Genomic DNA, 25,646 nt, shown 5'->3' on the forward strand with positions numbered 1-25,646 from the left:
AGGCACAATATGTGTTTTTATTACCTCAGGGGGTTTTGTGGTTCTGTGCTAGACATGACTTTCTACTGACAATACCCTGGAATTTTTCAAAGGCAGTAATTTTTCAAAAAAATGTCGGGGAAAAAAGCACCCCCAAAACAGTGCAGCAGTGGACTTAAGCTATTAATAGACACTTGACCCTGCAGCTACCACTTACCTTTCTATTAGGTGGTGTAACAGCTACATATCTAGTTAAACTCACAGTGGTGGCTCTCAACTTGTATTTATCTTTGTTTCAGACCTCAGGAAAATACTGAAAACCTGCCTGCTTTTGCCAGCATTACCAAAAATCCTATCTTTCTCCTGCTGTTACGCTTCATGAGAGTACCACTATCATTCAGGAAGATATTTCTTTTCCAAACAGCCAATCATTAATTTATTCTCATTCCACTCTTTACTAGAGGAAGGTAGGAAGAGCCCTGCTGATGAGTCAGGACAGTGCAATTTAGATTCTCAACAGCTGAGAGATGATCTTGCATGACAGAGGACAGGTTTTATTTAAACATTGTCTCATTTTTTCCTCCGGGCTGATGCTTAGGAACAGTTTATCTAACAACACTGGTCAGTTCAGATATTTATCTTGGGTTTTTTTCTATTCTTTACATCCCACATTCTCAGAGGTGCAAAAGTTACTATCTGAAATGGAGAAACTAAATGGTTACCTGCATAGCTACTGAATACACACTGTTTAGCCAGCTCAAGCTAACTTGAACTATTTTCAGCCTACAAAGGGGCACAGCCCACTTTTAACCCATGTAAGCTTCTTTTAATCCATTTAGAGACAACTGTCCCTTGACAGATCATCACATGCCCTTTCATAATTAAAGAATGCCTGCAAGTTAGCTTCATAAACTGTGCTTGTTGGAGAGATATGTTTTTCAAAGGAAAACAACAGGTGTGGGGCATATTCTGTTTTTGATAAACAAAAGTGTAAATAGAGACAAGTAACATCACTTGTGGCACCCAAACAATGAGATAATGAGTTTTACGAAGATAAAAATGACACAGATTACACAGCAGACTGAGATGGGGTGCACTTGGGTGTCACTGGGCCAGGTAAACTGCCTGTACAGTACCAGATTTGGAGTCACAGGGAACCCATAGTACAGAGAACTCAACTGAAAACTATTCTTTTCCCATCCTAACACTGGGATAACAGGAGCAGATTCAGTCGATTTTCAAAAAGAAGATAAATGCCATTAAGCATGTCATGCAATTCAGATAACATATCACATACAACCCCCCCCCCACTTTCTGAAAAAAGGGGACAAAAGTTTCACTCCCAAATATATTCACATACTATTCAAATTCACAGGTAAGAAGAGTCACATTCTGAGAAATGTTTCCACTTTCCAAAATGCAAGCTTTTCCATCAATGTAGACTTGGCCAGGAGCGCAGGAAGCACCAGTGCTCACGCCTGACTGCCGAGCAACTGCCAAATCCCAAGGCTACTTCAGGTTCTGGGAAGTAAACCAACAGTGCTTTAGAAACTTTTTGATCAGTAAACTTTTGGACATGGGTCAAACGGCTATTATTCAAGCTCGCCGTCTTTCTGGCAGTCTCATGAAACTATTGAATTCAATGGACATTTGACTTCACACTAGCACTGGAGATTCAAAAGCAGCACCAAGAAAGTTTTGGCTAACTTTCGAAGAGTCATCATTTTCTTGACTTTCTCGTATCTTCCTACTAACATAAATATAGAGAAGAAAAACAACATTGCTCTTTGTCTCAAAGCACTACAAACAGTATGGTCATGTCAGCCTCGAGAAGTTTTTAGTCAGGCTGTCTGTAAACTGGCAGCAGAGTCAAAATCAGATCTGTGCTGCTGCGGAATCCTGTAGGAAGTTACAGTGCACACGAAGCACGCCAGACTGCCAGAGTGAAGCCCCTCACGCAGAAGTGCAGGCGTCCCCTGTATTTCCTAGTTTGAGATCTTGACAGCTTTGCTCTCGGTCTCCTTTGTATGACATGAACACTCTGCGGTTGAATCGCAGGCTGCTGAAGGCTTCCTCAAGGGAAACCCAAGACAGACAGCACGATGACAATGCTGATGACAAGACTGGTTTCCATCATGGTGAAAGAATTTTTTCAACTTCATGTTCCAGTCCTCTAATACTCACTGGCACAAAACATGCCTCAGCAACAGGCACAGAATAACATTAGCTGTTGCTACCCATAACTTTCACAGCTACGCGCTGACATGCTAGAAGAGGCTAGAGCACTCCCAGGATTCTTGTCTCCATTTTGCTACTGGCTTGATATGGCATAATGATTAAGTCACATTCAATTTTCTCATCTTTAATCATCCTACGTTTAATGCTTTTAAATTAAAGTAACAAGTGCAAAGCAAATACCTCTGGCTATACAAATAAATGTAAAATGAAGCAATTTGTAGGAAACAAAACCACAAAGAATGTGATCAGTTAACCTGCCTCTACTGTCTCAGTCCTGTGACAAATTTGGTATGCTTTATGCAGTGAATAACACTATGTATTTTCCTAACAAAAGTATGCTACTCAAGACACTAAAAAGGTTCTGGCAATAAAAGCTAATGCCTCTCAACCTTGGGTTCAATCGCTTGGGGAAGAGATCTTAGAGTCTTTCATGTCCTCATACCACGTAAAATCCTGTCCAGCTGCTTGATTAGGTTGCTGGTACGTATGACTTGAAGGGTGTCATTTTTTCAGTGACTCAAATGTGATAACTTTTTCAGACTGCCCATACAGGCCAGGCTCGCTCTAACTCAATGACTATAGCTGGCATAAAAACAGCAGGCATTATTACCCGCTAAGAGGGGAGCAATTCTTCTGAAAAAAGAAGAAAAAAATTTTTCTGTATCTAAACTTATTACCTCTTTTAACAAATGCCTCTCAGAGCCTAGATTACTGACTCCATGGAAAAGGGCCAGAGAGTTGTCCTAACACATGGAGACAGACAGTTTATGCTGACACATCCGAGTGCTCTGCCCTTCAATATACTCGCCTGCTCCCTTGTAAACTGGCTCAACATTTGGCCAGGAATTTTTTCCTCTTTAGAATAAGGAGCAGCCAAACACAGTATACAAAGAACAGCAATCAAGCCAAAATAGAGTATTATGTGTGTCTGTAGCAGCACTGTGTATTTTGCAGATACAGCTAAAGCCTGCGAGGAGTTAGCACTGCAACATAGTAGACACCATACACACAAGCAGTATACAACATTGTTACAGTGATATTTGTTCTCAGACACCAAAGCAAAGATCCTAAGGGCAAGACGCTGTTTGTTTACTGTGTGAGAATGGGGTTGGATTATTTTTTTGAATGTCTGTGAGTCTGCTTATACCTTTCCTTCCCTTGACAGAATATAATCAAGGACTGATTTCCCCAAATGAATGCATCCCAAATGATTCTCTGTATCCTCAGAAAAAGCGTACAGATATACCCTTGAGTAATATTTGGAACAGACAAATACATGTATTGTGGGGCATGGAGGAGTTTTAACAGCTGCATTGTTTTAATGCAGCTGTTCACAATTACTGGCATGTGTTGTGAGGCACTTCTGATTGCTGCATGTTTAATCTATGTACAAATGCATTATTTTGCTGCTCAAAAGTTTGGCATTTAGATGGTATCTGCAAGGCTTTAAAACCATAGTCTATCTGCGATGCCCCAGCTGGCTATTTCAAAGTGTGCCAACAGAATTAAAATGTCACTAAAGATCACACCACTCTCTGAGGTATCTGTGTTATTTTAAGAAGTGAAGATAAACTGCGGCCAACTTCACATTGTTTCCCTAAATCTTCCACTCAATAACTATGGACACTGCTTAAAATAAACGTGCAAGGTCAATGGCACCACAATTTACAGGCTAGCTAACGAGCCCTTGAAATTTCAAAAAGGTATTCAATGGGTTGCAGAGGTCAATCCAGAAATGGGTAGAAAAGTTTCACCCAAAATTGTGAAGGGCAAATTGCCAACAGCCATACAGGAGAATCTACACTCATTCAAAGGCATTAGCAAGAAAATTTGCTATTTGAGAGAGGAGTTGGGGGGAACATTTATTTACCTGAAATACAAGAGCACTGAATGCACTGTCTCACTGACTGCAGAAAATACTCATTACGAACAGTTGTACGCTAACTCGATCCTCCAAGTTTTTGATATATGGATGCTGTTTTAGTAAAAGATACTGTCCTGGTAAGCCATGGTGAGGGGTGCAGCTCCAAAGTCTACTACTTGAAGGCACTTGTTCAGCAGAAGAAAAGTCACGGGTCTCAGCTGCCTCCTACAACAGTCTTTAGGCATGCATTTGACTCGGAGCTAGGAAATACATGATGGGAAATGTTGGTCTCTGCGCTGCAAACTGCACTTCTTGGGCAATCTCTTTGGACAGAGATGAAAAGCTCAGCTGTCCAGACATCTTTTCTTAATAATGCACTTATGTTAAGCAGACGGGTGACCAATACTATTTTTCTTGGGCCAACTACTATCTCCAAGAGGAAGCATCCACAAACAAAGGAAAAAATACTTCACTGACCTGTGGAAGGCTTAAGATTTCTGCAGTCTCATGCAAAAATGAAAAATCATTTCTTCACAGTACCGAAAAATATTCTGTGTAGTGAAACAAAGCTTGGGTTGGGTACCATGGTTTGGAAGCTAACAAAGTAGTGCTGGCTACCTTCTAGTCTCCACACATGATAACCCATGGTCGTCTTCACTCCAGCAGTATCCAGCTGCAGTAGCCATATGCACAAAGCCTGAATTTTGGCGAGTTCTCACCTGGGGTGATCCTTGCCTACCCAAACCTTCCCTACAGGCTTGGCCAGCTCCAGAGGTGCAGAGAGTTTGAAATGATCGCAACCACAAGAGCTCCCTAATCCCCCGCTGAAACACTTCCACATCTACTGTCACAGAAATCCAATCATCATCTGGGTTCTGCACATTTCTACCAGTTTTTGCTTTTGCCTCCCTGCCTGACCATTAGCAATTCACAGTGACCTAAAGCAGAGAATAATACTAGACCATTAATGGCATATACTGTATCTTCATTTCCACGTTTTTACCCCAATGGGTAGCAGCTAAGTCTGACACATCCTCTTTAGGAAAAGCAATTTAAAAAAAGGCAAAAAAAACCCCAAACAAACAGAAAAACCCACCAAAAAATCCCACCCAGATTGATAGACAGACAAAAAAGGAAGAATGCTGAAAATGTCAAGAGGCAACTTAATGATTTGGTGACTCATCACGAGAGGAGTTTTCCACAGCATTTAAAAAAAGACAAAAAGACACAAAAACAAAGAGCAGGAACATGGTGCATCATGACAAGGATCAGATGAATTCTTAGCATTTTTTAAGAATCAAATCAGTTGGGCACATTATACAATGAATAGCGTACTGAAGAGTAAATATCTAATGTCTGCAATTACTCCTGCTCACCCTCACACTTCCTTTCGGCCTCACCCACACTGCGCAGCTGTTCATGGTATCTCATCTTAACAAGGAGACATTCTAGTGCCAATGCATTGGGGGAAAAAAGGGGAGAACAGAAAAACTCTGCCAAGAAAAATAGCCATGATGAAAACTGAAGGTATAGCTTTAAAATAAAATTTGCCATGAAATTACATCCTCAAGTCATATAGCAATCCACAACCTTCTCCATCTCTCTTTTGCAAAAAAGAAAAGGAAAACAAAGGGAATAGTTTCACAGTGTCCTTTATTCAGATCTTGATCAAAGACGCACTGTGTTTGCTAATCACTGGATTATGGCAGAAACAGTTCAGGTCTGGCCCTGTATTACGTTTCTCTAGGAAGGCTATTAAATGCCTCAGGCTCCATTATCTTTAATGGCGGATAAAATCCTCATTAAAGAAAGAATCATTTTTTCTCCACATTAAGAGAAATTCAGAATTTTATAACTGTATTTTATTCCAAAATGCACTTGTTATTTCTAGTATAAAAATAAACACATATAAATTAGGAATCTATCCTCCCTACCAAGGTAAATCTACCAGATTATATCACTTTATGAGTATATGAAATGTAGTTCTGATTTCTCCAATCTCCCCCCTCCCCTTAGAAATGAGCAATAACAACGTTGAATTGATACATTACTAATTTTAGCACTGGCATGCTACCCCCACTCACCTCTATGCATTCTGTATAACAGAATCTGTAAGAGGTATTTTTTCTTTATTTGCAACAACTACCTTGTGTGTCACTTAACTTTAACGGCTAATGTAAGTAAGGATTATTTGTTTTTGTTAAAAAGTGATTTTATTCATTAGTTTAAAATACCAGTTCTGAAATTTATCTGGCTCCTAAAAAACACCGATCTTAATAGCTTTTCATACAAGTGGCTAGTAAGTGAAGGAAGCAATTTTCACTTATCTGAAACATCTAATTCTCTTCTCGCCAGCCTCATTTCCTGTCAAAATACCTTCCATATGATAACTGAGATTTAATACTGATTTTTGTCTATTTTTTTTTTTTAATGACAGTATTGTTTACCTGAGTTGTGCTGAAACTTGATTTTGTCCCAACTTCCACCCAAGCCCAAGACAGCCACTCACAGCACTGTAGCCTAGCAGCCCTGCCACAGGAACTTCAGTCTGCCCTCTCTCCAACTCGCTCAAATTGCGCTAGGCGCTTTCTGCTCCAAGAAAGCTCTCTTCAGCCAACTGTAATAGATACGAAAATCCCACAACCGTACTCTCTTTATAATTTAGTTATTCAACATTGCTCCTTTGTAGGCAGCTCCAAGAGATGCAACACAAAAGCTTTAGTCTCAGCATTCACTTCACTATCACACTATTAGGGTGGTCTCTTATGGGTTAAGCAGACTTTGTGGAAAATAACCGACTTGTCGAGGCATCACCTTCCTTCCAAAACCTGAAATGGAGATAACTGGCAACTCTTCTGGCCAAGGGACTCCAAGATCACTATCGACAGCAGGCACACTTAAAATTTCAGTACCTAAGAGGCCTTAAATGGAAAATATTACACATTTTGTACTTGCAAAAACTATTATACATTATACTTAGCACAGAATATTTTAGTGACTCCATGTGTCACTGAAACTTATAGTCTGCTCACGTGGAGTGGCTTTGTATGTAAGGGAAAAATAATCTGTTAGTAATCGAGAAGCATTAGTTATCTCTGAAGTCACTGTGCTCATTAAAACTTTGGCTTCCTAAACTCTGTAACACATTTTAAGAATGTCATCTACATTCCATTTTTTGCATAGAAGCTTAGTAGTTAGAAAGGATACTATATGGTCAATGGACTGACTACCCTGGGTTCAGTCATTTTCCCTCCAAAAGACATTGAGTGTTAAAAGTCCTCTCTGCCAAAGCTCAGGTTACTTCCATAATTCATTCTCTTCTACCAAGATGTTCTCTCTTGTACAGCAGCAATCAGTCATAGCTTAAATGCTAACAATAGACTAGGTAAAAAAGCAAGCCCTCCAAAACAACTGCCACTCGGAAAAACCATTTAATCACCCAGTGAAGACTTCATTCCCACCAGAAGGCAACTTCAAACACCAGCTTCAAAACAGTCTCACCTGCCGAGACAAATTCTCTATGAAGTTTGTGTGTCTCTCAGGCAATGGCTTACAGTCTCTCAAATGTCACCATTTTTATTCTGGAAGATTTCATGCTCAGCCACACCCACACAAAACTACCTTCTAAAACCTCCAGGGGTTTTTTGTTTGCTTTGATTTTCTTAAGTAATATTTTAATTGTATCTTGGTAAGTATTAGAAACATTAGGAAATTAAAGCTTGCCAAAACTGTGGAGAAAAATACTCAACAGTCATTATAAACTTCAAAGTTGTAAGGTGTTAGGATCCCAAAATACGAAAGCATATAAATCTGCTGTGAATTTAAGCATAACAGAGACTGAAATAATTTGCAAATTTCTTTTTAACAGACAGACTCTGCTCAGCTTACACAGTCCATAAGAATTCCGGAAAAAAGGTAAAGCTTAAACTTGCACCAATGCTTTACAAAGTATGCACCAAACAGTTAGCATCATGTTCAATTAAACCTAAACTGAGAAAATAAACAAGAATACGAATCATTTACTCAGTTTATAAGAGCAGTAGATGTCACTAAGTAAAAAAAAAAAAAAAAAAAAAAATATCCAAGTTCAGTTCTGGTTCAAGCAGGCACAACTCCTCCACTGCAGCTATGAGTCCTGTTTTGAGCATCTAAAGCAAGTGAGCAAACTACTACCCAAAGGATTCTTGGAATATCTGCAACATCTTTTTTTTTTTTCCCTCTCATCCCTATACATTTGTTGGTAGTATTTTTGGCTTTAAACTTTCATGGATCAGAAGCAAAGGCAACCCTTTGCCATCTTGTATTTTGGCAGAAGACAAGACAGTCATTCAGTGATATGAACCGACTAACATCTCTGTGCTAAGGGTGTGCCACATCATTCTGGTTTTCCCCCATGTTTGCTATTATTCTTTCCCTTCTTCCTCTAAGAATTACACTGTCTTTCCTTAAAAGCCTCCTCATTCTTTGAAACATTCTTCCTGACAATTATTTTCATCCTGCTCTGCCCTCTTGTGCTCTCCTCTTTATGATCTATATCCAGATGCCCACACTCCCACTCCTCAGAGCTCCCTGAAATCCGCAGCGTCAAACACTTCCCTTGTATTGACTAGTTGCCTCGGGGTTGGGGAGAGCAAGGATCTGACATCTCCAGCAGCAGCAGCCGGTGATGTCAAGTCATGTGCTAGACAGAGGGCGATTGTGGAGCAAACACAAAACCAAAGCATCAGGTTAAAAGGGCACTTTGAAATCTTCATAAAGTTGCAGCAGGGTCTCTCAAACCTCCTTACTCAACACAACAAGGCAGGAAGGAAAATTTTTCCTTCAAGCACTTTTTGGGCAGAGGCTCAAACACAGAAGGACTCCACCAGAAGCACCACGAGGTCAGGAGGAACGCACAACCTCTGGGGCTCTGCCCCAGCTGGGAACCAAAGTCCTTTCAAGACCACAAATTGCTGCAGCTCCATGAGTGAAGGAATGTGCACACGAGCAACTGCAAAGACAAAGTGCTTTCTTCTATTTTTTTTTTTTCCTTTCTGGTAGGAATAAGGATTCAGCTGTGACTAATCTGAGGTGTCAGCTGAATCCGCCATAAGTCCTAGCTCAGGTCTCGAACCACAGAGTTGACAAAGGCTCAGATCTGGTGCAGTCCCTGCCAAAGTGGAAAAGATGCATAGAGGTGAGTAAAGAAAATTGACAGTGTTTTCCTGCATAACTCACCATGTATTAGGTGAAAGTGGGGATGGATACACCGTGCACAAAGTTGGAGGACAGTGCAATCAGAAAGAAAAAAAAAAAAAAAAAAAAAAGAAAAATCAATGTGAGAAAATATTTCCATCTCCACACAGCATAAACACCTTGATGATGTCAACCTGAGACAAGAGTCATGTTGATAGCTATATGAAACAACGCCCACAAGACCCCAATTTAATTATTAGTTACAAGTGTTTATGATAATCAAACCCAGATCTCTTGTGTAAGCACCCAGGTTTTCACCACGTAGGGGTTACAATGGCATGGTTTACTTCTCACCCTCTCTCCTCTGCTGAATCACCTGATACCAGCCACACCGGGTCTGGATACCAGACTAACAGGTTCACTGATCCAGTACGCTCCTCTAAGACAAAGCCACCCCTACAGTTCTTCAATCCTCTTATTATCTTTCAGGCTTAGTGTTCAGACCAGAACACAGCCACTGAAACAGACCCTATTCAATGTCAGGCCAAAACATGTCCCATCGGAAAATGTGACGCGGTGGTGAGGATTTAAAATCAATATATACACAGCTCTTTGTTATTCATCCACCAGGCAACACTGGGTTTTACTTCTAGCACTGAACTACCATCAGCGTTAAAAGATGAAACTCTCAGGTCTATTTTACAGGGCAATGAAACTCTACAGCGTGTTTTGCACCAGAGCATCCGAGAGTGCACCTTTCTTCTCTTTATTTTGTTGCAGGGAAGTTCTCTTCGGCATGTGAAACCTGTGTGCACTCCAAAACCTAAGTACTATTTAGCAATTCAAAGCAGATTTATGTAATCACCAAAACATAAAAATAAGTACAATCATCAGTATTTGCCCATAGATTCTTCACAACAAGAAAATATTTGGAGGGAGAACACAGACACTGTAGTTCACAAGGAACTAAATGAAAGTTCTTGGTAATAGTCATCCCTGATTTAATAGTCATCATAATACTTTATATTTCTTAGAGTCTTCTACTGAAGTGCTCAGAGTCTCAACAGGTATCAGGCAAGATCAAATTTGACTGTGTGAATGGTAAAAAAAGGTTATCTGCATAAGAAAAAAAAGGAAACTTCTAGTTTTAGGAAATAAAACATTAAAGCCAAACCAGGTCTGCTGCAAATCAAGAAATGGAACTAGAAATCATGAATATAAAACCTACGCTTAACCACTAAATCAATTCTGACAAATAAAATAACACCTGAAATATCAAGACCTCTAATGGAAAACATTTTGCAAGTAATAAAGCATCTTAGAAAAAGCTATTTTTAGCTGCGACACACAGTAGGTAATATTACTAAAGAAACAAAAAAACCCATTTTGCTACATTATGGTGTAATGCTTACAGAGTATCAGTGACTGTCACTGTGAATGCCACGGAAGCCCATTAGAAAATAAGGAAATGAAAGCCAGAATTTCATCAAAGGCCTCCTGGAGAATAATACTCCATGAACGGCACTTCAAACGAAACAAAATGAAACACAGTCCTAAGAATATCACTTCTCTAATGGCTTACGGTAACTAATTAAAGAAAAAAAAAAAACCCTACACTCCTCTCTAAGGATTGTTTATAAGTGAGAGGAAAACAGTTACGAAAAGAACTTCCCAAAACACAGCTATGAGCTTTTTTCTCAGAGCAGGACTTAACCGGGAAATCACACCAAGAGCAAACAACATTCACAGAATCACAGAATGGTAGGGGTTGGAAGGGACCTCTGTGGGTCACCTAGTCCAACCCTCCAACATTGCTTACCAATCAGCTATCAAAATCTGAAGTATTTAGTGGCTCGATTTCTGCCTTTTTTTTTTTTTTTTTTTTTGGGGGGGGGGTGGGGTGGGAGGGGAAGACCCCCCAAAAAACTTCCTTCCCTCCTTTCCCCCCTTCCCCCCAAAAAAAACAACCAAAAGAAACCCAGCAACACAGCATCATCTGTACAAGTAGTAGAGCTAAGGAAAAATTAAAAAAAAAAAAAAAAACCACACAGGGCAAACTTCTACAGCCACTAGAGATCTTGAAAATGGTGGCGTAGCCCAAAGCAAAGCACCTGGGATACAATGACTACAGAAAGGCTGATCTGGTACTGCACCATCAGCTGAGAGCAAATGCTTTCCCCTCATGTAGGAAGTTGGCACTTCTACCTATTAAACAGAAGATCTATTGCACACCACAGATATCAACTGCCAGCAAAATTAACTGCTGTAGTTTTCAAGAGATTTTTTTTAGACTCTCTTCATGAAGATTAGCTTAGTTTTGTTCCTGCATTCCTAAAATACATATATGTAATGTTTTGGAAATAATAAATTCAATCTGCAACTTAGAAGCATCTACGCTATTAAAGCTCGCTTAGGAAGAGTTACACCTCTTCAAAGTGGGGATGTTTGAACATGTACTGAATGTTCTGCTTCCACCCTTCGCTAGCAATGAAAAGGCTTTTCAACACCGGCAATGTAAATCAACTTTAAAGACAAGCAAAACCATCTTGAGGAGTTTGCTTACTGCTAGGCAGTGCTCAGACTCCTCGTAACACTAGTCACCACCACAATCAACCTAGTCATATTTTCTGTATTAGATTTCAGCTTGCAAATGTTAGCTCTTGCTTACAGTAAGAACATATAAATCGAACCACATGGAGTGTACTAGGTAATTCCCTGCTGCCCAAAAAGATACTCCCTCAACTCAGCTTTTTCGAATGCTGAAAGACAGGGGAAAACTATTGGTACTGCAGAAAGTTACTTTAAATCACAAGCAGTAGTTTATCATTAACTTGCCTTCTACCCACTAGGCAGAGCACTGCAAACTGGTCCTCACCTTGCGTACTGAGGGATACTGGACATCCAGCACACGCCACGATCAAGAAAGATGCTCTAATTTCCAGGTATTTCCTACTCAAGTACACTGTTTCAGGTCAAATATATTTGAATCAGTCTTCACTGCTTCTTCCTGTCTTCATAGACAGAAATCAATCACGTCAGAACTCAGCTAGAATACAGATTAGTTTTAGTAGTTTTAAAATAGAGTGGAAACAGGCTTCTAAACTACTGTACATCTAATCATCAAGCCCAAATCATTACTTTTCTAATGATCTGCTTGTGTAAAACCATTTTTTAAGTTCATACAATCTTTTTAACTGTACATTTTTTGTTTTAGCAATTGAATCTTTGTTTTAAAGAAGTCTCATATCAGAGTAGTTTAATCCCTATAGTGGAACTATAACGGAAGGCAATAATAATTGTATCTATCTCAAACACAGGACTTAAAGAATGTAGTCCATATAATAACAAAAGGTGATAAACATTTATTCTTTGACTAGTCCCAACATATCTGAAAGATATGTGTGGTTTGAGACCTTACAGAAAACATCTACAGGGTCAGCAAAATCACTTACATGTTTAAAAAAAAAAAAAGTCTTTACTCCCCTGTCTGAAAACAAGATATTAAAAAAAAAAAATGACAAAGCAGCACTAAATTTTGCTATATTTGTCAGATGTCTGTGCTATGCAACAGCTTGTACAAAGCAAAGGCACAGACATTTCTCGCTGGTTAAGGCAAAAAAGTAAGATGACCAGTTAAGGCACTTTAGTTAACCACTTGATCCATTGCAAACAGGTGGGAACTTCTGGGATCCAACACTTTCTCCCTCCATTTTCAGAGAGGCACTCTCAGATTACACAAGCCTTGCAGACCTTCTCCCGCAAGCACTCACTACCCTTCAAATAGTGATGCCCCACTCATCCCCCACCCAGATGCTTATAAAGCTTTGCTGATTATAACCTCTGAGCTATCCTCCCAAGCAGCCTCTCAATTGACCAACCCTTATTCCATCGAGGAATTGGACTATGAGGGCAGGAATCCTGAAAATTTATCCCAAATTGAACTTACAGGCTCCCAGCTTGTGAAAGACAACTACTTCATAATGACCTCCTCATTTTCATACAAATAAGGATGGAGTTTTGAAAAATCCTCCTAATCTGACTGCCCTCTGGGTCAGTCCGTCACGATACAGTATGTAGACAAAACCCCAAAAGCATAATGGTAAATTTGCTTCAATTGCTGCAACTCAAGAGGCGATATTCTGCACTTCTCTGGGGGCAAGCAAACAACAAAAAAACTACCAAACACATTGTGTGTTTCCTCTTCAATCCTCACTAAAAGAAATGTTTAACTCCAGGGCTGCTCCTTTGCTTCATTTTCATTGCCTTTTTTGTTTTTTTCCTGTGTTGGTCTCAATGATATCATAGGGAAAAGAAAAAAAAGAAACACAATTAAAGTAAAAAAATCTTTAACCTTACAGTTGAAGTAAGCATTTGGACACTCAAGAAATAATGATCTACCCATGACACCCGGCACTGCCCACTACCTACATTTACTATCATGTTTACGTTCCTATACTACGTACTGTATCAACCCCAAGAAACTGAAGCGCCTTTATAAATCCTGATCTTTGCAGCTGTAATGATCCCCAGAAGGCTCTAAGGTGCAGAACACTGGAAAGGCTGCTGTTGCTTAACTAGCCCTCGCTCCCACCCATTTTCCTGGCAGATGGATAGGTATGATCCTGCAAAAGTCACCGAACTCCAGTTTCACCCCACAACCTTCCATTTTCATCCCAGCAACTCTCCTTTGAACTTCCAGGCAAGTCTTTAGTTTGTCAGCTTCACTTAGCTGGAGCATGTCTTGTGGTTCATCTAACTGATAGCTGACGTGCAGCAAAGTGCTGTGCACAACGAAAGATTTTGAATTCCAGCTGGAAGGAAGAGCTCTACCCTTCCATTTAATTAGTTGTGGGCAGGCTTTCCAAAGGCATGGCTTAGCTAGCAAAACTTGTTCAGCTGCTAAATTAGGAGCAAAAGCTTTCTACCTTGCCTTCAGTAAAAAAAGTGCATATACTTATACACCAAGACACCTTTGTATGCAAAGAAGAAACCAGCATCTTCATTGGCTTTGAATTCTTTGGACAACTTTTTACCCAATGCTGCTTAACTTCAAAACCAGTGTAGTGGGTCCCCCACAGGGCCACAAGCCCTGCCAGCAAACCTGCTCCAGCATGGGTTCCTCTCCCTACGGGGCCCCAGGTCCTGCCAGAAGCCTGCTCCAGTGTGGGCTCCCCACAGGTTCACAGACTCCTTCAGGCATCCACCTGCTCTGGCGTGGGGTCCTCCCCAGGCTGCAGATGTGTATCTGCTCCAGCATAGACCTGCATGAGCCGTGGGGGGACAGCCTGCCTCACCATGGTCTCCTCCATGGGCTGCAGGGGAATCTCTGCTCCAGCGCCTGGAGCACCTCCTCCCCCTGTTCCTCACTGACCTTGGTGTTTGCAGAGTTGTTTCTCACTCCTCCATCCCTCTGCAAATGCTGTTATGCGGGTTTTTTTGCTTTCTTAAATATGCTGTCCCAGAGGCACTACCACCATCTCTGATGGGCTCGGCCTTGGCCAGCGGTGGGTCCATCTTGGAGCATTGGCTCTATCAGACATTAAGGGAAGTTTCTTGCACCTTCTCACAGAAGCCACACCTGTCACCCCCCCACTACCAAAACCTTGCCATGCAAACACAGTACAATTAGATGAAACAGGAGGACTGAAGGCGACTCAGTTGCTTGCACTGCAATGTACAGCATAAAAAGCCACAGGCAAAACCCTTTCAGCTTCAGAAAAGCTCCTGTTAAGACGCCACGGTACAAGCCTGGAAGGACTCCGGCCAGCTGTCCCCCTGCACCGTAGGCACCCAGCAACAGCCACAGCCTCAGAAGTGGTCTGGGAAGGCACCAGCCCATGCTTGGAGGATAGGAGGACATCTTCAGCAAGACACTGCCAGCAGAGCCGAGAGAGAGGTGAGGACCACCGGGCTTCAGGCTGGCAACGCCTCACCTCTGAGCCCTGAAGCTGGCATTTACAAAGCTCATAAGAATCTGAAGAGCCTGAATGGAGTTCACGGGATTTACTTCAAAGAAACGCCGGCTCGGAAACAGATTCTGCAAATTTGCAGATTAAAAGCAGCTTTCTCAGCAGCAGTCGGTTCCTGCACACCGCGCAGCAGCAGGTCGGGTTACTTCCAGACCCAAAGGTCAGGCTGGCAAAAGCACTTGGTGATTTTCACGCCGCGAGGCACACAGCCTTGGGTCACCTCCTCCACAAGCCACATTATGGAACTTCTCTGTTGGCCACCGCCGTGCAAGCCCCAGCCCTGCACAGGACTTCTCAGGCCGGTTCAGCAGCCCAGAGCCACAGAGCAAACCCAAAGCGGGCAGGAAGGGGGCTTGGTAGGCTGGGCAGCCCCACACCAGATGGGCACGAGGCCCTTCACACTGCCGTCATGAGAACAGCTCCCAAGACCAGCGCCAGTAGCCTACACAGATGTTCACGTCCACCCGCCTTCCAGGCCGACCCCCCACTGCAGCCCTGCTGGCACGGCTCTCCTTCCCTTCCACCCACCTCAACAAAAACGGTCACACTGCTGAAAAACACGCAAGTTGAGCACTGCTGAAATAGGTAATGCGGAAACCATGAGACCGACTGCAGAACAAATCACCAGATACTTTTAACCGATAAACTCTGAGGGCTGCCTTACTTTGCTTTGCCTTTTTGCCTTTCTTGCCTGATCATGCAGGCTCTCTTCTAGAGCCATACATAATATATTTCTGGTTTTAATGAAGACTCTTCTATTACCACATTTTCCTATTTCTGCATACCCGGCTTTGTAGCCCGAATGCTTCTTTGGAAATGCTCTTCCACGCAATTTCATAAAAATAATATGATAAAACAAAAGAGAGACTCAGGAATTATAATATACGGAGCAAGGCAGATCCATACCTGCATCATTAAGCTGGTTAGATTCATTCCCCAAAACTCTACTGCTGTGAGCATACAAACTACTGAAAACTTTGACAGCTGATTCTTTTTTCCTAAAAAATGTTCACTGGAGAGCTTTAAGGCTTCAAGTTGCCAAAACGCTGGCATTTAGAGGAGAGGACGCCGTGACCGTCTAAGATCAGAAACAGATCAGGAACCGGTTAAGCATTTTCTACTGAAACTTTCAGAAAAGTCTGTGGTCATTAACAGACAGTTCAACAGGACCGTTTAAAGTCTTGCAGGCTATATGGCGCTCCACTGAGTGAGCTACCAACAAGTACCTCAACATTTAGCGACACGGATAATGATAATTAAGAGGAGTGAACCTCTGTCTGGGAGGCATTGTTTTTCAGCCAGTTTATTTTCAGGCATAATTATTGAAAACTACTATTAATGATGGAGGGTAACAATCTAGGATTGAGGAATAAGGCGCCTAAGGTTTTGACTAGCAGCTGAACTATAAATATACAGTTTGTTCTCATATTCCTAGCCATAAGACCTCCACTGAGGTTTGTAATTTTTCTATGTCTCAACTCTCTCCATTAAAAAGGAATAATGGTGGTTATTTCCTTAATCAACAAATGTTCATTTTTTATATCCTTGAAAGCAGAGTTATGCAAGAATTAATATTACAGGAAAAAGAACTCCAGCAAAAAATTGCTTTCACGTTTAGAAAAAAATACTCAGAAGTTGTGATGCTTTCACACAATTTATTGCTTATGTTCAGCTGGCACAGCACAAACAACCTTCTTCCATATGCTAAAAAAGCAAATCACTGAAGAACAAAACTGAAGTCAAAATGCCTATGTAAGGGAAATAATGATGACTAGTAAACCAAAGCTGGAGAAAAATAAGACTTCCGAATGCATTCTTATCATAGCTTTCTTAAAGCTCATCCTTATATGGTTTATGGAAACAAAATATCCGCCCCAAGGAACCCATGACTCATAAACCTGAAAGCATGAGTTTTAACCATCATCTAAAGTCAAGCCTGCATTGTTAATAGTTTGAAATCCTCTCCATAGTTGTATTCTTCTGCTTGCTCCTCTTCTGTTATTTTTCTTATAATAGCCTCTCCTGCCATTTTATTTAGTGGTTACACTATTTTCTCACCTTTCTATGGAGACAATTCAAACTTTTAAACTTCAGGACTTCAGATCTCCTGTAACAGTGACTAAGGCTGGCTCTTGGCATCCCTGGTGCCGTTCCCCACACAGCCAGGTTTTATTTTTGTGAAATTAAATAGTTTACAGCTAACCTACACTAGGTGAATATTCCAACACCTTAGGAGCAAAGGACTCCAGTTTCTTAAAACGTGGCCTACATCAAGGCACCTCACTTCCCCAATTTCAAAATAGGAACAAGATCATCCACTTTGTCCACATAGTTTGTTGTAACACACATTGCTCACACAGCAAAACGCTCTTCCTCTTGTGCATTTCCAAAGCAGAACAGGGCTCTCAACGCAATAAACGGTAATGTCATTATATTGTTTTCTAATAAAAGCAAGACTGGAAACAATAAAAATAGTAAGTAAAAAGCATACTGAGCTAGTCTTACTGCAGACAACTCTTTCTGAAATGGATCACTTGAAAAATGACCTTAGAAAATAGAAATCAAATGATCCATAACATTTTTTCCCTATTACCCCACCTCAAATCATAAGAATTTCAGCTGTTCTTAAGCTAGAAGTCTAGACTTCATGTTTCCTGAATGAAAACCTGGAAAGATGCGAAAGAATGGTAAGATAAAGATTCATACTCAGGCAGGCAGATAAAATAAGTGTCATGGTTTTTAACACTTGAGTTTACCAGCTGCAGAACCCAGCCTTAAGGCTCATCTGAATTTTGGCTCAGAGTCCTGTCAACATGGACATCAAAATTATCTAGCAGGCCCTAGTCTCACCTGTGACACTTGGGCAGCCCTGTGGTTTTAAAAGGGGGTTGGGGGGAACATAGCCATCACTGAAATGCATCTACGGCTTTGTAACAAACCATGTTCATTTGCAAAAATCCATAAAGTCAACCATTGAAGACCTGGAAGCAGAACTGCAGCAACTGCTCCTTCCTGATCTACAGCATCCAAAAAGATGTCAGAAATACCACAATATAGTGAGAGGTAGGTAAATAACCCCGAGAGTCCTCCTTTCACTTCCCAAACCGAGTGATCCTGATGCCTTTTGTCCTAAATGACTGAATTCATAGGGAGAAGTGAAAGAAATTCCTTTAAAAGCACACCATAGCTGTGAAGATCTGTTTTACGAAACAGAGAGGTAAATAAGCTCTACACTGTAAAAGCAACACCAAACGTTCCAGGCTTTTCTGTATTTTTTATCCCTGTATTGCTCACTGACACTTTTTCCAGAGGTTTCATGGGTATCATGATCTCACGTAACAGCAGAAACGCACAATTCTTTATCTTCCTCACTTCCAAAGAATCCTTAAGGCAGGAGCCTAGAGAAACGGTCCCCAAAAACAATATTTAAAATAGGTGGTGGCTTTTAGCTGTTCAACAACTTACAGATTTATTTATGGAAGTCCATGCTAAGTTACTGAACTTGAAAATATGTCCCAAAAGCAAGCATCTGGTTTCCATCTGTCCTCATGGGAACTAGGAAAGGATTTTAACTGAAAATAAAGTATTTGGGTGCAAAAGAGCAAGATCTCAGGGAGGGAGGGATGCATACATGGAAAAATTCCCTATGAAATGCACTTAATGTTTAAAAAAACAACAGACTATCAGAAACTTAAATTTGCATGTTACAAAAAGAAAAAATAAAAAGCTCCCCCCGGAACTTTAAGCCATATCTAATATGAAAAACATCGCAAACACACCAAATTATATTCTTATTTCACAATTTAAAAATTATGAACTTCATAATAAACAGCGAGACTTGTTTACAGAACTAATTAATTTTAAAGATATAAACCTGAAAATACTTGACTACACATGCAAATGTTAGGCACCTACAACTGTACATGGCTGGCAAGCACAATTTTATCCATTTCTATCTAAGCAAAGCGGACTTGTAATTGTGACAGCTGTAATTCCAGCTCCTTCCAGGAACAATTCCATATTTAAAACCCAGCATGCAATATTGCCTTACACAGGAAAAAAGGGACCTTTTATTCTCCCTTCAAATATTTTGCCAACATTCATTTACGAGTTACAAAACATCTAAACTGGCTTTCCACAAGAGGTATGTGCACACCCATCTGCATAAATAAACTGCTGTAAACTTGTAAGTAAAATGTTTGAAGGCAGTGCTTTAAATATCCCTTCCAACCTCTCAGACAAGCTACTTCTTGCCCTTGATTTTATTTCTCTTGAATTTATTTTTTCCACTTTGCAAATAAAGAATAGGAGAAGTCAACTGAAAACCCAACCAGCAGTACAAAAGCATATCAAGTTAAAATATTCATAATAAGGAAGCTGATCATAAAGAATTTCCTCTCTTGCCTTTGCCACGTAGACTGAGGAGGTTTCCTCCACAGCTTTTTAAAGGCAGCCTGTTGCCATGCCTCAGCCACTGTGCAAATTGCGATGCTGGAGCCCATCAGCCTTAGATGGGACCCACTCAGGTTCACTGGTCTACTAATGCCGAGGGCGTACCACTGCTTTTCTACCACCTAGCCTATTAAGTCTCACAAAAAAAAAAAAAAAAAACAACCCCACAACAACCCAAACCACAACAAACTCAAAGGCCAGAGCAAGACCCTCTCTTTTTCAAATAACTACTGATTATTTTGTTTAGTCCCTCCCTAGTGAACAGCACAGCCAGCCCTGTCTATGACGTGTCATGAGGCTGGTGGTGTACTCAGCCATTTTTCCTCATATTGCCATTATTTTCACATTACACTTAAGTCTGAGCCACTAACTCGATTTCTACATATTCCACATGAATCTGTGTCAAATTATAACCGATTAAGACTAAAGCAGGCATCCATAGATAAGTGCACCGTACTTCCTACAGTTTGTCATGAATAAAGGTCACTCAGTACTACCAACCAAAACCTACCAAACTGAACTTAAAAATATATTCTGGTTCCTAAGACTAATTTGATCAAACTCAGTTCTTTCATAAAACAGCAGATAAACATGGTCACAGTGCAAAAGCCATCAGCTTAAGCTGTAATGCTCTTCCAGTTTTCTTGAACCTCAAAGTAACACCACGAATCAACCGACCGTTGTGATCCTTTAAAGCAGCAGCAAACTAGGGCAGTACCGAAGAATTTATATATGCTTTCAAGATCAACTTCGACATTCTTGAATTGTAGTTCAAACCACTAGTAGTCTGTGTGGAGGTAGATACAAGCTTAGGGAAGTGTAAGAAACCCTGAAGATCATTAAAAGCAGTAAACAATAAAAAAAGGTAGCTCTTGGATTTTCCTATCTATAGCAACAACTAATATTTTGAAGGCCAACATAGTTTCACATTGACAGCATCTCTTTAACCTTGCACATGAACAATAACAGCTCAAAATATTTAATTTTGTTTGGTTTTGTTAGTGGAGTAGAGACAGGATCAGAAGAATATCATTATGGAGATCCCTCAACATTAAAATGCCTTATCTTGGCACCCTGTTTAACTCTCAAGTCATCCTTCCCGTGGCCAGCCAGCATCTGCAGTTAGCGTGAGCCAGTCTGGCTCCAAGAAGGACTTTCTTCCAGGCTAAAAAGAACAAATAAACAACTGAAGCAAATCTCCTGCTAAACAGCAATCAGAGCAAGGAAGTTTTCACAGGCAGAGGAGCTGGGAGAGCACTGTCTAAGCCTTTGGTTTCATGAGATCCGGACAGAATTAGAAACAGCTGAGACCACGGGACTGCAGACCGGCAGAGCAGCAAGACAGGACATCTGTCCCACCCCCAGATGCTGGGACCCAGGCTATCCCTTTGATCTCTGCTAGTCTGATCCTGACTTAGCCTTCAGCTGTCAGGTAGCTGACGCTGGTGAGTCAGATGCTCTGCTGGGTAGGTAGGGTGAGAACAGGAGGGGACCAGGCTAACTCATGATTAATCCGATTTTCAAACCATTCATCCCTGCACCCAAACAGGAGCAGCCTCAGACAAGTTATTGCCTGACCGAGACACACCTACTATTCCTTTCCTATATCTGATATTAACCCTGCCCAGCAATTTATGGTGACAGGAGAAAGCAGGCCAAACCCGCAAGCTCCCAGCTGCCTGCTGGAGTGACTCAGTGGGCTCCTGGAAAGTGCATTTCTAAATGACCTGCCTGCCTTGCTGGGAGACAGAAAAGCAAGTCCCACACTAGATACAATGCGTGATTCTTTTGATGAGCTAGTATAATACCTCTCCTCTGTTTCATTAGGAAACTTTCAACACCAACTTTACAAGTTTCACTCGAGAAGATGCCCTAGGCATGAACCACACCACAAGATACTCCCTTCCTCAGAGGCTGAGCAAAGGGAATCCCTTATTAAGGGTAGCTAAGGACCACAGTACAGAAGGACAGCAAGAAAAACAAGAAACAACAAGCAGGGCTGAACTGGAGCCTCTTAGAAAAGAGAGAACTCACACAATCGTTCAATTACACATCACTCAAGGCTGGGTGGGAATAAGCACCACCACCCTGGAGAGCTGGACATTTGTCCTACAACCATATCATCTCTTCTATTCTTTCTATTCTTATACCAGTGAACTCTGAGAGGTGGTCCCTTCGTTAAAGGCATGATAATTTGCAAGAAAAAGTAGTGACTGGTGAAGAGGTACTGTTATGGGCCTCAACCAATGCTCATCGAGGAACTCTGCCCTGCTGAAGGCAGGCACAGACAGCAACAGGGTGCAACTGCTGTTGTTTTCTCTGATAACAAGAAAAGATGGTTCTCGTTATGTGATGGCTTCAGAGGCCAATCCTCCTCCACGATGCTCACTCACATAATCAAATAAAAAATCGCAGACTTCTAATAAAAGCCAATATTTAGCCCTGGGAGACTTTTCAGAGCTTGAAGGAATTTCTTGCTTTTGCTGCTGCTCTTCCTGCTTCAGTTCCAATAACCTGCACATGAGCATTCTGCTCCCTGCTTTCAGCCCCTCCCAAAACACAGTCCCTGGCTAACAGCCATACGCTGAGATTCAATAGACTGTATGCTTCAGGAATGTGGAGACTGGACCAAGCTGTAACTTCTACAGGAGATGCTGCAATTAGCAAAGAGAGGCTGCTACTTTGTGAGACGGTAGTATCGCTTCAGGAAACCTCTCTCCGTGACTCTAAGCTACAGTATTTGCATCCATATAACTCAAGGGTTAACTGTTTAAATCCGTCATTCTGTTTGCTAATAAAAATGACAATGTAGGAGTTGGCCCGAAAAGGAAGTGCCCCTAGTCAGTCAGGGGAGGGGAGGGAAAAAGAGCCTGCATAAGACCTATTTTTAATTAAAGTGTTAGCAAAACCGAAGCTCAAAAGGAAGAGGAACTAGACTTCATTCAATGTACAGCAGGTGACAGAAGGTTGGAAAAGGTCTTTGTTGACTCATGTAATTAACATCTAGTAAGTTTTCTAAAATGCTATAAATCTAGACACGTTCCAGGCTACAGCAGCCTGTCTTTCAATCGTGGCCACTTAACTCCATGCACTTTGCCAAACCACTTACATGTTTTTATCCTCCAAACAACTGCTATGTCGATGATTAATTCTTTCTCTAAAAAAAAAAAAAAAAAAAAAAAAAAAAAAGTATCTTACCTTTGCAGAGTCATGTTCAAATTGCCTGTACACGCCTTGATCTTGTTTTGTGCTTCTAGGTGAGTCATCCCGTCCGTGCTTATCCCATCAATGGTGAGGACCACATCACCTATCCCCACGTGTGCTTGGGCTGCCTTGCCACCGTCATTAAGCTGAAATACCACGAGAATGGTAAATGAGAAACTTGGATGGTTGATGTTCATATTCTCTGAACATATGACCACAATACCTTATTCACAGTGCTGTTTCATAGAAAGAAAAAAAAAAGACACATCATCTCCTATACGAGTATGTCCCTGTGAAAGTTGCTGCACTATCTTTCTTTGTAGTGAAGCAATATTTATAGGGTCTTGTTCTTATCTCACTTCAGTGGCAGGAAAAGTATTGCACAGTGTTGTCTACTTTTCAAAATCAAACTCCACTTCTACTTTACTGGCTGGAAGCTGTGCATATTCACCGAGACACAAAAGGAGGGACAGGCACACGCAGCTTCCTGGATGTCAAGTTCCAGCCTCTTCTCTCTTCATATATTACATTTTTCTCACAAGAGGAGAGAGGAAGGCTGTAAAGCAGCTTTTTCCATTCTTGATTTTCCATCTGAACACTCTCTTCAAAGTTTATGTATTTGTCAATGACTGGTCACGTGCGTGGAAGACTTCATTAACAGTAAAGCTGACTTTTCCCCAGCTGTAACTACTAGAAAGTCAAAAGTTCAACATCACTGACAGACTGGTTACAGGACTTCATTTTGCTTTTCTCTAAGTAGGTTTATAGCCCCCAGCGACCCACAGTACATTCACACCATAATAAGAAAGGTCTCTTGAGCAGTCTGCCTCTTTGATCAAGGTCACCACCGAAGTTCAGCTCAGCTGCCTTTGGTCCATTTGAATGAAACAGTCTTGCAATAGAAAGCTTTGTAAAGTTCACATTATTGACCCTGATTGAACAATAAAATCTTTTCATCTGATGCCACTGAACTTCAACTAGCTTCATTCCTAATGGTAAGATGGACACACTGATTTATATCCCTCGTCCTCAGTCTGCGAATCATTTTACAGATGGCTGCAAAGAGCAGTCCTGGATGGTGCAAAATCCCTCTTTGTTTCCAGAGGTATTTCCTGTCTTACAGCAGAGAAGCTACGCTGTGCATACAAAAGCTCACAACTCTTTCCTTTGCCTGCAAGCATGAGTGTGTTCCTTGAAGAAAGTCCTACATTTTAGGGAGGTGCTGCAAACAGCAGAATTACTTCATCTTTATTTCCAAAAGTGGAGTCCACCTTGGGCCACAGTCATGCTCTAGTAAGCGACTTCGCAAAGGAGGCAGAAGGAAGGCTTTCATCTCTGTTGTTTTTTAACTGCCTCTATTTTAGTTTATCCAGCAGGGACCATGAAGTTTTGGTTCTCTGTGGCTCCTTTTCACAAGGACCAACCGCAAAGCATAGTCACCAGTCTCCACACCATTCACTTCTCCAACAAAAGAGAGGCTACGTCTTGAAAACTGTCTATGGCAAAGGGGGAGAAATACTTGAAATACCAGGGACTCAGTCTTTGCATTTGTGTGTGAACAGTCATTTGTCGGCAAACCTGTGGAAAGTGTCCCACCAGCCTACCTGATATGGTTAAGGCCTTCCTAAAATCTCAGAGACACGACAGCTGTGACACATGTATCGGACAACATCTGAAGAAAAATACTTTAACAGATGAAAAAGTATTGCCTAATACTGCAAGACAAATGCAAATGCAATACTCCAAACACGTATAATTTGACAACATATAGACTGAAAGGAGGAAATTGCACATTCAGTGCATCATGGCTGGCATTTTTCAACATCAGTCCATGCTCCACAGACAACTGCAGTAGCAATCTTTAGCAACTAAAAGCAACAGCCAAAAATTCAAGCCAAACCATAAACATCCTTCCATTTGGTGTTAATCCTATGCTATCAAATAGATTATTCTGGTGAAAGGTGAGGCTTGAGATGTAGGAAGACTTGTCATCTCTCTGATTTAAAATAGCGGCCAGTCCCTCAGCATCATAGGTCAGAGAAATTTTACCCAGAGCTCAAACTGAAGGGTGCTAACAAGGGTAAGTTCTTCCTAGGCAAGGATGAAAAGTAGAAGACAAAGGAAAAATGAGATGCGCTAATTTCAGAAAAACTTCTGACTTGCTGAATTCATCAGAATTGCAACTTGTATGGTGCATCCTTTTACAAAAGGCTTCAACATGAAAGCAAAAAATCCTCCAAAAATTTGCTCTTCATACCCGAATTCTGAGCTAAGAGACCCTGTTACTATAAAACACAGATCAGCAAACCCTACAAGCATATAGAAAGATATGACCAACATAGCTATTTATAGGGAAGCTCCTCAAACCTTTGGAGGGGTGGAACCTGCCATAAACAGATCCCTAAACCGATACGTTATGGCATGCTGACATTTGTCAGCAAGGTCTGGAAAAGGGAAAGGAACGTAAGGGCACTAAAAGCTAAAGGTCAGATGGATCGCTGTGCTTTGTGATTGGACTGCTGAAGTGAATAAAATCTAGCTTTCTGCGAATGTATGCAAACGCACATGATGTTCACGCATTGTAATTCGTGATGAAAAAAGCAACCTACACATGTTCAGCAGTTAAGACTCCACAAGCAGGCTTCAGGATGAGTATTTTCGGGGCGGGGGGGGGAACACCATCCAAAGAAGTTTAAAATAAAACTCACTAATTAAAAAATAAATCACTTTTTTGTTTGATTCCAATAGCGAACACACAACAGCCC

The 25,646-nt window shown here is 41.1% G+C and overlaps 1 protein-coding gene across 9 annotated transcripts in view; it reads right to left on the reverse strand.

Moving 5' to 3' along the window:
- PDLIM5 (PDZ and LIM domain 5) overlaps positions 1-25,646 on the reverse strand; it is a 131,908-nt gene that overhangs the window by 68,091 nt on the left and 38,171 nt on the right. For all 9 annotated transcript variants that reach the window (XM_075421491.1, XM_075421490.1, XM_075421489.1 and 6 more), the window contains exon 3: positions 22,876-23,027. In XM_075421491.1, the coding sequence (XP_075277606.1) occupies positions 22,876-23,027 (152 nt within the window). The remainder of the gene's footprint in view (positions 1-22,875; positions 23,028-25,646) is intronic.

This window comes from Opisthocomus hoazin, chromosome 5 (assembly GCF_030867145.1).
Source record: "Opisthocomus hoazin isolate bOpiHoa1 chromosome 5, bOpiHoa1.hap1, whole genome shotgun sequence".
NCBI lineage: Eukaryota > Metazoa > Chordata > Aves > Opisthocomiformes > Opisthocomidae > Opisthocomus > Opisthocomus hoazin.